The 13,042-nt window shown below is 43.7% G+C and overlaps 1 protein-coding gene across 1 annotated transcript in view; it reads left to right on the top strand.

Moving 5' to 3' along the window:
* Positions 1–13,042, top strand: part of STS (steroid sulfatase) — a gene marked incomplete at both ends in the record, with an annotated part of 83,049 nt that overhangs the window by 26,874 nt on the left and 43,133 nt on the right. Inside the window, one exon of the mRNA XM_080719541.1 lies at positions 11,491–11,628. Coding sequence (XP_080575667.1) covers positions 11,491–11,628 — 138 coding nt within the window. The remainder of the gene's footprint in view (positions 1–11,490; positions 11,629–13,042) is intronic.

The raw sequence follows: 13,042 nt of genomic DNA on the forward strand, positions 1-13,042 counted from the left end.
CCACCAAAAATAAATAAATTAATAAATTAAATTAAAATTAAAATTAAATAAAATATAAAATAGGTCTGGGAGTGTAGCACAGAGGTAGAAGGGCTTCCAGGAACCCCAATACCACCAAATAAATAAATAAATAAAAAATAAATAAAATAAATAATAATAAATAAATAAAAATATAAAATAGGTCTGGGAGTGTAGCCCGGAGGTAGAAGGGCTTCCAGGAACCCCAGTACCACCAAAAATAAATAAATAAATAAATAAATAAATAAATAAATAAATAAAAATAAACTAAATAATAATAAATAAATAAAAATATAAAATAGGTCTGGGAGTATAGCCTGGAGGTAGAAGGGCTTCCAGGAACCCCAGTACCACCAAAAAAAAACCCAAAAAACAATATTATCGTAACCACAGGTACAGCGGAAGACGGATGGATTTCCAGGAAATAATAGAGGGTCGGGTAGGAAATCACCACCTTGAGAAAACCACAACCTAGCAAAGAAAGGGTCACCGCTTCCGTGAGCTTTTTCATCTCCGTGGTCAAATGCCTGACACGAGCAACATGGGTGAAGAAATATTTATTTGGGTCCAGGGTTTCATAGTTCAATCCATGGTTGGCTGGAGGCGGGGCGGGAATATTATGGCAGTGGCGTGGGGCAGGGAAAGCTGCTCAACTCGTAGCAGTCGGGAAAGAGAAAAAAGACAGACAGACAGACAGACAGACAGACAGACAGACAGAGGATACAGAGAGATGGAGACCAGGGAGACCAGGCCACATCACCAGTTGCTTACCTTTTCTTTGCCACACTTGACCAGCCTACGACAGTTACCACCCCGTAAAGCCATTCACATCGTTAACCTGTCAACGCATGAATCCACTCAAACGGAGAGAGCCCTAATTCGACTATTTCACCTCTGAACATTTCTGCACTGAGCTTCTCTGGGGGACCATTTATACTGAAACCGTAACAGCCACGTTTAGAACGGCAATATTGCAATCTCATTATAAAACGACGGCAGTACAATCTGTGTTTTCTGTAGCTTAGCTATAGTGATTATTCTGATTATATCTGTCTTATTTTTACTCATGTGGATGGAAGTTATATGTTCCAGTGTCCCAAATTCGTGTCAGCGCTTATGAACGTGTAGTTCTTCAGATTTCTGCAATGTCGATTATCCCCATTTGATTATATATTTCATCGCTTACTAACTTTCTTCTCAAGGTGTAAGCAGTTTTCGTTGTGAGCACCATGTAGGCTTTTTTTTTCTTTTTTTTAGAAATCAGAGTCTTCAGAGAAGTTTTCATTGTGAGCGTCATGTAGACCCTTTTTTAGAAATCGGAGTCTTCAGACCCCACCCCACAATAGCTCAATCAGAACCATTATATTTTAGCAGGATCTGTAGGTAATAAACCCACTAAGTTTTCAGGAACTCTGATGTATAATAAGAATGCACTTAAGGAATCTTTATTCTAAGAAAAAGGTCTTGATTACCGGTGTAAGTCGGCTAGGCAGAATGAAAAAAAAAAATTGCATAAGCTCGTCTACACCTTTGCTTATTTTTCTGAAAACGTAGGTGTTTGGACGTTATCAGGAATATCTTCTGAACAAGTTTGGAATGGAATTTTTAGGTAACTGAGAGATGAAGAAATGGGTAAAATCACAAAAGGGATGATTCTGGAATCAGTGGATATGCAGGCTCTGAAGAAATGGAAAAGTCCAAAGATCAGAGACTGCCAGCATTCGGGAGGCTGGGACCGGAGGATCGCGGTTCAAAGCCAGCCTCAGCTACTTAGCGAGGCCCTCTGCAACTCAGTGAGCCCTGTTTCAAAATAAAGAATAAAAAATAGGGCTGGGGGTATAGCTTGGAAGTAGATGCCCCTGGGTTCCACCCCGAGTATTGCAAATAGTAATACTACTACTACTACTACTACTAGTAATAATAATAATAATAATAATAATAATAATAATAATGATAATAGAATAAAAATAGGACTGGGGGTGCAGTTCAGAGGTAAAATGCCCCCTGGTTCCATTTAATACCAATAATAATAATAATAATAATAATAATAATAATAATATTTCATTGTGTGTACAAAGCACATTTTCGTTAGCCATTTATTAGCCATTGGTTAGCCTAGGTTGGTTCCATACTGTTACCCCATTTTGCTTATTTTTCTTGAAAAGTGTTTCCAAGTCAAATGCCACAACAAACAATACCAAAAAACAGCCCTCCTCCCCCAGAGAAATTTTGTCTTTTTTTTGGGGGGGGGGGAGGTCTGTCATCAGCTTTTAGAATGCTGATTATAATCCTATTTTATCTATATTTGTTTTTTGGCGGTAGACTATTTTTTCCTTTGTGTAAGGTTTTTGTCTTCTGTTTATTCACAAATATCAATTGCACAGGTCAACGGGGTTTGATGTGATGTTTCCATATCTGCACATAGCATTCATTGGTCCAATCAAATTTATTTTTTTCTCTTTCTGGGGGTGGAACCCAGAGGCTTTCTACCTCCAGGTTATATTCCCAGACCTATTTTATATTTTATTTGGAAAGAGGGTCTCTCTAAGTTGCCGAGAGCCTCACTCAGTACCTGAGGCTGGCTTCGAACCTGTGCGATCCTCCTGTCTCAGCCTCCCAAGCGCGGGGATTATAAGGCTGCACCACCACTAAGTTGCTGAGGCCGTACTCAAACCCACGATCCTCCTGTCTCAGCCTCCCAAGTGCGGGGATGACAAGCGTGCGCCACCACGCCCGGCTAGGTCTTCACTTTCTGAAGCTGGCTAATCTCAGCATCATCTTCTCTGGTTGTCTCCATTTTTTTTCTGCAAATGATGTAATTTGGTTGTTCTTTGTGTCTGGGTAAAATTCCATTGTGTGTGTACACACACATTTCCTTTCCCCATTCATTCGTGGACAGACACCTAGATTGGCTCCCTAATTCGGCTGTTGTGGATTATGCTGTATAAACATGGATATCATGTTTCTAGCAGCACTATAATATACTTTTCTGATTTCAGATATACTTCAGATACACTTTGCAGACTTCAGTCTCTTGGGAAAGATCCCCCTGGAGAGAGATCGCTGGGTCCTATGGTGAAACCAGTCCCAGTTTTCTGAGGAATCTCCACACTGAATTCCATTGCAACTCTGCTCTTATTTTCAATCCCACCAACAGTATAGCAGAGTTCCTGTTTCCCCACATCGGCGCCAGCACTTATTGTTGTTGGACTTCTTGGTTACTGCTATTATGATCGGAGTTAGACGGAATCTCGGTGCAGTTTTGATTTGCATCTCCTTGGTTGCTGATGACGTTAAACATTCTCTCCTGTATTTATTGGCCATTTGTATTCCTTATTAACTTTTCACTGAGGGCCAGTATTATCAATAATCTTCCCACACTTTTTTGTGCCATTTATAAACTTTTGAAGTTGGTTCTATCTTTTTTTTTTTTTTTTTTTTTTGGTACTGTGGTTGGAACCCCTCCGAGCTACACCAGGGGCATTCTCCCTCCGAGCTACACCAACCCCAGCCCTATTTTTTAGTCTTTTATTTTATTTATTTATTTATTTATTTATTTATTTATTTATTTTTATTATTTTATTTTATATTGGTGGTACTGGGGTTCCTAGAAACCCTTCTACCTCCGGACAATACTCCCAGACCTATTTTATATTTTTATTTGGAAACAGGGTCTCCTAAGCCAGCGAGGCTGGCTTCGAACCTGCGCGATCCTCCTGTCTCCGCCTCCCAAGCGCGGGGATGACAAGCGCGCGCCACCACGCCCGGCTAGTCTTTTATTTTTTAAACAGGGTCTCACTGAGTTGCAGAGGGCCTCACTAAGTAGCTGAGGCTGTCCGCAAACTGTGATCCTCTGGTCTCTGCTCCCAAATGCTGGGATTACAAGCGTGCGCCACCACGCCCGGCTCACTTGTTTCTTTCTTATAGATAAATTGTATGTTTGCAAGTATCCCATCTGTAGGGTCCCCCTGATTTTCAGATTAAGGAGAAAGATCGGGGCTGAAGTTTTGTTAAGTCATGACCATTTCTTTCAGGAAGAAATAGTACATTGAATTCACCTCCATTAGGTGGACATTGCTTCTTACTAGAGATGATAAATCTCTGTGCGGTGAGAGATGGGTCCTGAGATATGGGATATTGCTTATGCTTCCGATCTGACATAAACTAACCAAGAATTGCCTCTCCGGAGCCCAAGACAGCAGAATTTCCCTGTGCCTCACACACAGTCCAGGGTACAGGGGAGCATCACATCACAGCCATGTGGACCCCTTCCTTCGCCTAACACCAAACATTTTACATGGCTGATGAATGGTCTTAGCCAGTAGCAGTGGTACAAATATCCTATCTGACCTCTCTCTCTTCAATCTCCAGCCTCTCCAGGTTTAGTGGAAATATTTTTCTTCCCAGTGCTTGGGAGGCTGGTCCAGGAGGATGGCAGTTTCAAGGTCAACCTCAGCAACATAGTGAGACCCTGCTTCAAGATCAAAAGGGCTGGGGCTGTAGCTCAGAATTAGAATGTCCCTGGGTTCCATCCCCCATGCCACAGGGGGGGAAAAATTCTCCAGCCTCTGTGAGAATTTAGGAGTCCCACCCTCAACCCACTCATTGGTCAGATAAAGGACCAATAGTTGTAGGGGAGCTATGTAGGGTTTTCTACTTTTTTTCTAGAGTTATGATGAGTAGGTGGAAATTACTCCTTAATTTTTCATGGTGGGTGACTATTACAAAAGATTTTTTATTTTCTTTCTTTCTCTCCTTCCCTTTCTCCTTCCTGCCTTTCTTCCTCCTCCTCCTCCTCCTCCTCCTTCTCCTCTTCCTCATCTTCCTCTTGTTCCTCCTCTTCCTCCCCCTCCAATTCCTCCTCCTTCTCCTTCTTCTCCTCCTCCTCCTCCTCTTCCTCTTCTTCCTCCTCCTCCTCTTCCTCTTCTTCCTCCTCTTCCTCCTCCAATTCCTCCTCCTCCTTCTCCTTCCCTTCTCCTCCTCCTCCTCCTCCTCTTTTTCCTCCTTCTTCCTCTTCTCCTCCTGCTTTGCCTCCTCCTCCTCCTCCCCCTCCCCCTCCCCCTCCCCCTCCTCCTCCTCCTCAGTCTCTCTGTGTCCTCTCTCTCTCTCTCTCTCTCTCTCTCTCTCTCTCTCTCTCTCTCTCTCTCTCTCTCTCTCTCTCTTTCTTTGTAATCCTGAGAATGTAACCCAGGGGCATTTTTCCTCTGAGCCACACCCCCAGCCCTATTTTATTTTTATTTTAAAAGAGAGTCTCCCTTCCGGGCGTGGTGGGCACACTCGTCATCCCCGCGCTTGGGAGGCGGAGACAGGAGGATGGCGCAGGTTCAAAGCCAGCCTCGCTGGCTTAAGAGACCCTGTTTCCAAATAAAAATATAAAAAATTGGTGTCTAGGAGTGTAGCCTGGAGGTAGAAGGGTTTCCAGGAGCCCCAGTACCACCAAAAAAAAGGGGGGGTGTCTCTCTAAGTTGCCGAGAGTCTCAGCTCTTTATGTGAGGCCAGCCTCAAACCTGCCACCACGCCAGGCACTTTTATTTTATTTTATTTTATTTTATTTTATTTTTTAAATGAGCCCAGTGCTTCCCCAGTGCCCACAGCTCCCTTACAGCAGTTCGCTCCAATATTTTGCCTGAATCCACCCACCTTGACAAAGAAAAATAAAACAGCTAAATTAACTGAAATAGCACGGCTCTAATTAGGCATGCGGCTGTTTTAGTTCCACTGTCCGAGTGAAAGGTTTGTGTGCGGAAGCCGTGGTCTTGGTCCAAGTGTTTTGCAGGCAATTTTCAGACAATTAATTATTTTTCAGCCTGGCTTACTCTGAGCTGTGACTTAGCACCGGTTTGTGGACTGCACAAAAGAAATTGAAGAATTCTCTAGACTCCGCCCTTGCCCTACCATATCCACGCTGGGCTGCAGAAAAACCTCACATCCCCTCATTTTCAAGTTTTCTTCCTTAGGATAACAAAATGTCTGGCCGGGAAACCCTCATGCTGAGGATAAATAGCTCCTCTTGTCTCCCCTTAAATAACAAAGTGCTCTGGAAATGGCTTATTTTCTGGATTTGATTCATTCTGGGGTGGAAAGAGGGTAAGATAGCTTTGGAAATAAAACATTCTGTGGATAAGCTATCCCGCAGCCCACCGCTGGCAATTCAACACTATCAACCTGTATAAATTGGTATCATTATACCTGGAGAACCTTACCGGAAAAAAAAAATAATATTTGCAGACCTCTGGCTCGCAATCCATCGCCCTGAAATCAGGAATCGCCGGGGCCCGTTTGTTCTCAGGGGACGTTTCCCTTCAGAATTTTGAGGAGAGGAATACATTAGACCTCTTAGAGGATCAATCTTATGAAAAATTAAATGGTTAATGGGCTCTGGGCTTTAGAAATGAGATGCTGGTATGAAATCCGCCCGGCTCAGCAACCAGAGCGTGTTTTCGGGGAAAGCCGGCAGTTGAAAGGAAATCAGAAATGAGACGATTTCTGAGAACTTTGAGCCCAATTGTCTGTCTTTTCTGCCTCTATCACGGCCTCAGCCTCGTCCTTTGGTATTAACCCTAGCCTCGGGTGTAAGTAACAACAATAAGAAGCAAGACCATCATGCCCGTGGGCAGACATAGAAGAATAGGCTCACACTAAATATGTTTTCACACTTATTTGAGATATGGGAATTGAGAGGAAATGTCCAGACAGGGGTATTCAGATAGAAGGAAGGATGTTTGAAGGAGTCTGTCCATAAACACAAGTGTAGTTTTATCCGCCATGAAAATAGCTCAAACCCAGCGTGGTGGTGCGGACCCGACACCTCATTTTACCCGTGAGCTGCGTCCTCAGTCCGTAATTATTTTTAGTTTTCAAACAGCGTCTAAGGTGCTGATGATCACACTAGGTTGCAAAGGCTAGCCTCCCACCTGCGAACCTCCGACCTCAGCCTCCAAGTACTGGGATTACAGGCAGGCACCACCATGCTGGCAGAAGCCACATTTTTGTGTGTGCGTGTTACTGGAGATGGAACCCAGGGGCATTCTACCTCCAAGCTACACCCACAGCCCTACATTTTATTCTTTATTTTGAAACAGAATCTGAGTTTCGGAGGGCCTCGCTAAGTACCCGAGGCTGTCCGAGAACCGCGATCCTCCTGTCTCAGCCTCCCAAGTGCCGGGATGACAGGCGTGCGCCACCACGCCCGGCTTGAAGCCACAGTTTTTTATCAAGACATTTTTTTAAACAGCATTTTCTTTGAGCTATGATGTTTCTAAATATACAGAAGGAAAATGTTATCTGAAAGCAAGGTATATGGTCACTTGGCCTTTTGATTATAGCAATTAAAATACCAGGAATTCATTGTAATGCTTAAGAGTAAAACTCTTAATGTGGTGTGTGTGTGTGTGTGTGTGTGTGTGTGTGTGTGTGTGTGTTGCTTAGTATTGAACATTGAACCCAAGAGCATTCTATCTCCAAGCACTCTCAGTCCTATTTTTATTTATTTATTTATTTATTTATTTATTTATTTATTTATTTATTGTGGTACTAGGGATGGAACCCAGGGCTTTCTACCTCCGGGCTATACTCCCAGACCTATTTTGTATTTTATTTGGAAACAGGGTCTCACTAAATTGCCGAGAGCCTCACTAAGTAGCCGAGGCTGGCTTCGAACCTGCGCCATCCTCCTGTCACAGCCTCCCAAGCGCGGGGATCATGAGCGTGCGCCACTGCGCCCGGCTTAGTTTTTATTTTGAAACAGGGTCACACCGAGCTGCTGAGGCTGGCCTCAAACCTGTGATCCTTCTGTGTCAGCCTCCCAAGTGCTGGGATTATAGGCATGCACCATTGTGTCTGGCTAAAGGCCCATTTATTTTTTGGTTTCTTTGTTTGTTTTGTACTGGGTATTGAAGTCAGGGACATTCTACCCCTGAACTACATCCCTGCCCCTTTTTATATTTTAAACCAAGGTCTTGCTAAGATGCCGCGGGCCTTGCTAAGCTTCTGAGGCTGGCCTCGAACCTCCCTCAGCCTCCCTAGTACTGAGATGACGGGTGTGTGTCATCATGCCTGGCCCTGTCCGTATTTCACACAAAAAACTTATATATAAACAAAAGGAGTCTTTTTTTTTTTCATTCACATATATTTCAACTCGTTAAACTCATTACCATGTGCAAAGAAATGAAGGCCTGATTTCATATCCCGGCTCCAGAACCTCGGAGCCTATTACACCCAAGCGCACAATCAGTGTCTGCGCCGCCGGGCGGTGACTGATGGTGGGAGACGCGTTACCGAAAGTGCCCTCAGGTGTCTCCTCACTGGGCCCTGCGTGTGACATTTATGTATAGGGTACAGGTTCCGGGGATGTTTATCATTTCAGCTTAAAAAAAATTGAGAAAGAGTGAGCCTGGCCCAGCTCTTGGCATTTGCAGTCAAACAGCGCAAACGTTTCTTGCAACAAATGTCTTGGGTTTTGTTTTCGCCTCGCAGATGTCTCTGCGTCCCCTGTGGGGAGGCAACGCTGTGGTCCTCCTTCCTCTCTTCCGGGAACTGGGGTGGCGGGGTGACGTCGACAGGGCTGGATCCGATGTATCCAGCATCTCATGTTTAGTTATTTCTGTGGCAACGTCGACCTCTGGTGACCTTGTAGCCGGTCAGTTGTTTATATGGTCATCTTCTAGTAACTAAGAGAACCCCTCTGTTTATGTTCGGGTGTAGAATGTCCCCTAGTGAGCTCATGGGTTTATGTTCAGAGCTGATACACTTAAGTTACGAGGTCTGTAGTCTTAGCAGTGAATAAACCCATTGTGATGGTTTTACTGAGCGTTTACCTAGGCTGGAGAAGGTGGGTCCCTGAGGGCGTGGCCATCATCCTATATAATTTTTTTTTTTTTTTTTTGGTGGTACTGGGTTTCCTGGAAGCCCTTCTACCTCCGAGCTACACTCCCAGACCTATTTTATATTTTATTTATTTTTTATTATATTTTTTATTTTTATTTTTTATTATTTGGTGGTACTGGGGTTCCTGGAAGCCCTTCTACCTCTGGGCTACACTCCCAGACCTATTTTTTTATAATTTTTTTTACTTGGAAATAGGGTCCCTTAAGCCAGCTGCTGGCTTCGAACCTGCGCGATCCTCCTGTCTCCGCCTCCCAAGCGCGGGGATCACAAGCGTGCGCCACCACGCCCGGCATCCTATATAACTTTTAAAATGTACCATTTCTTGTTATTTTCCATTACATCACTTTATCTTCTGTCAGTATATGACTATATCTCTCTGAAATTTTGCCCCTTCCTCCCTCCCTATTTCCCTTCCTCCCTTCCTTCCTTCCTTCCTTCCTCCCTTCCTTTTTTTTTTTTTCTAGTACTAGAAATAGAACCTAGGGGCATTCTATCTCTGAGCTGTACCCCCAGACCTATTTCATATTTTGTTATGAAACAGGGTCTCGCTAGGTTGGTGAGGGTCTCCCTACACTGCTGAGGCTGGCCTCCAACCTGCAACCCTCCTGCCTCAGCCTCCCAAGCGGTGGGATTACAAGCGTGAGCCACCACACCCGGCTACCGCGATTCTCACTGAGCTCAGCCACTATCCCGAGAATTTGAACTTGGGAATCAGACGTAACTCTTCTCCGCTTCTCCTACTTCTTAACTGTCTGCGCTCAACAGGTTTCCTCATCTTCTTAAGGCATCACTGCTTTTTTATCCGTAAACTGGAGCCCATTCTCTGTCCACATGGGATTTGGCGTGGTCTAACCCAGACAACATGAAGCGCAACCCTTTGATGATAGAGGGTACCCAACACCTGGCAGAAAATTATTCTGTTGTTGTTGCTATTACTATTGCTATTTTCAGTGTGAATTGGGGATAATAGGCAACATTAGGCTTGGGGAAAGAAGGCAAGGACCGGAAGAAGTCTGAGGAATAGTGGTAGTCATGACAGTGAGTTGTAGACTTTGATAACTACTGTTAATTTTAAAGAGGAAACTTACACAGTGTGCAGGGGTACATGCTTGTAATCCCAGCAATTTAGGACATGAAGGAAGGAGGATTATATGTCTGAGGCCAGCCTGGGCAACTTAGTGAGACCTTGTGTCAAAATAAAATTAAAATGGATTGGACCGGGCTTGGTAGCACATGACTGTCATCCCAGTACCTGGGAGGCTGAGATAGAAGCATGGTAGGTTTGAGACCAGCCTCAGCAACTTACTGAGATCCTGTTTCAAAATAAAAATAAAGGGACTGGCGGGGGGTATATCTCAGAGGTAGAACATCCCTGGTTTCCATCTCCATGAGAGAGAGAAAGAGAGAGAGAGAGAGAGAGAGAGAGAGAGAGAGAGAGAGAGAGAGAGAGAGAGAGAGGGAGGAAGCTGGTGGGAGTCCATTCCTAGTATTATAAAAGGGACAGGTTTCCATTCTAAGTATTATTAAATTATATTATATTGTATTGTATAAAGAGGGGAAATAATTGATCATACATTTTGAGAGAGAGAGATAGAATTTATCATGAAATGTGTACTAGACATATTTGTTCATCTAAAAGGACCGTAGATGGTTTTCATCTTAAAGGACCATTGACGGTTTTCTTAGATCCTAGGTTGTTCCTGTCCAGCTGGTGACAGCAGTGATTTAGCCTCTGTCTTCTGGCATTTTCCCTGAAGTTTCTTACGATCAATGATCCTGGGTACTTCTAGAATACTCCACCAGGTTTCCCTGCAGGATCAGCCGTGCGTCTGAAGGACACTGAAGTCAACGACTGCATGTCCTTGGCGTTCCTTCTGTGAACACTGGCACAACCGGTCTTCTGGATAATATTCTTTTTTTTTAATTTTTAATTTTTTATTGGTGCATTATATTCATACATCATATTGGGGTAAAAAACTTGTGTGTATATACATGTACACATCACTGATTTAACCCCTACCCAGTTCCCTCCCCGTCCGTCCCTCCCTCGCTCGGTTTAGTGGTTGACTTCGATATGTTTAAGTACATTGTGTGTTTTAGAGATTTTCCTCTTCCCCCCTCCTTTCTCCTCCTTTAGGTTGTCTTGTTTGCTCCTCTATAGGATTTCCTCTTTCAAGAGTTCCTCCTATGACCCATTTCTCCCTAACTCTCACATATTAGGGAAGGTATCTGATTACTTATTTTTTGTGACTGACTAATCTCGCTTAGCAGAATGTCCTCCAGTTCCATCCATTTCCCTGAAAATGATGTAATTGAGTTTTTTTTTGATGGCTGAGTAAAATTCCGTTGTGTACATATCCCACAGTTTTGTAATCCATTCATCTGTTGATGGACATCTTGGCTGGTTCCATAGTTTGGCGATGGTGAATTGTGCGGCTATGAACATAGATACACATGCATTACCGCAGTGTGTAGAAACATTGACTTCCTGGCTGGAGAAATTGACCACCCAGCCGAGGAAGGCGGCTGTGTCCTGTCCTTTCTCGACAATTGAACTTGGTTAACACGGACTCTTCTCTCTTCCAGGGCAGATCTTGAACGTTCTAGATGAGCTGAAACTGGCTAACAATACCCTGGTCTACTTCACGTCGGACCACGGAGCCCACGTTGAAGAACTCAGTAACAAAGGAGAGGTTCATGGCGGCAGTAATGGAATCTACAAAGGTAAGAGAGGCTGATGGCTTTGAGCTCTGAACCTTTACCTCCTCCTTCTTCCCAATACCAGAGCTCTTCTGTGCCTCCGCTGCTCGTGATATAAAGGACTTCTTAGTGTACTGGGCGTTGGACGGTCAGAAAGCCCAAATGGCTCTTTCTGTCAGCATCTCCCAGAGAACTTAAAATCGTACATTTCAGGTCAAGACATGAGAATGGATGATGGTGTGTTCTCAAGTGTAAATATAGCCCCATGATATTGAATATAAGAACTTTTCTTCCACTCTGCATGGCTTAGTGGCTTAAAACAAAACACATGTAGAATGCAGAAACCCAACGTGGATGTCTCCCTGGTTTACCATGCACGAATCAGCGGGGCCCCTTCCTTCTGCGAGCCTGGTGAAAGAATCCATTTACCTGCCTTCACATCTTCTAGAGTCTTCCTGAATTTCTCAACTTATAGCCCCGCTCCATCTTTAAAGCCGACAATTCAGTATCTGCAAAGCTCCTCAATCAGTCAGCTTTATTTCAGCACCGTGAACAAAATACTTGACAACCATAATTTAGAGTGGGAAAGATTTTATTTGGCTCATGGTTGCAGAGGTTTAATCCATGGTTAGCAAGCTTCAAGGCAAAAACATCATAGAAAAAGGGATATGTTGGGATGTTGGGGGGAGGACTGTTCAGCTCATGGAAGCTGGGAGAGAGAGAGAGAGAGAGAGAGAGAGAGAGAGAGAGAGAGAGAGAGGCAGGCAATGGGACAGATAGAGTCATCAAGGCCATGCCTCTTTGATCTCTTCTGTCCATACGTAACCCTTAATATAGCTCCATTGGGAGCCAGCCTTCAACACATGAGCTTTGGGGAAACTCTCCAGCTCTAAACCACTACACTACCTTTCTCTCTCTGTGACCTCTGCTTCTTTCCTCTCATCGTCCCTAATACCAGCCCTCTTGCCTTCCTCTTATAAGAACACTTAAGTGAAGGCATCAATTCAAAGTATAAACAATCAATTAGATCACATGGAGGATAGAATCTCGCTCTTAGAAGATGATCAGTCCACAAACAAAAGCATCATATATAATTTGGAAAAAAAACAATTCGACGGCATATGGACATTGAAGAGATATGGGTCCATCTTGAAAGAGTTAAACTAAGAATTATAGGCATAAAAGAGGGAATAGAAGGTGAAATCAAAGGGATCAACAATCTCTTCAAAGAAGTAATAGCAGAAATTTTTCTAAACATAGAACAAGAGGTTGATACACAGGCACAGGAAATTTAGAGAACCCCCTTTAGATAAGATCAGAGAAAAGGTCCACCATGCCACATAACAGTCAAACTGACCAATGCAGAAGCCAAGGAGAGAATCTTAAAGGCAACAAAAACCAAAGACCAAGTGACAGTCAGCGGCAAACCAATTAGAAT

This window comes from Muscardinus avellanarius (assembly GCF_963383645.1).
Source record: "Muscardinus avellanarius genome assembly, chromosome: X".
NCBI lineage: Eukaryota > Metazoa > Chordata > Mammalia > Rodentia > Gliridae > Muscardinus > Muscardinus avellanarius.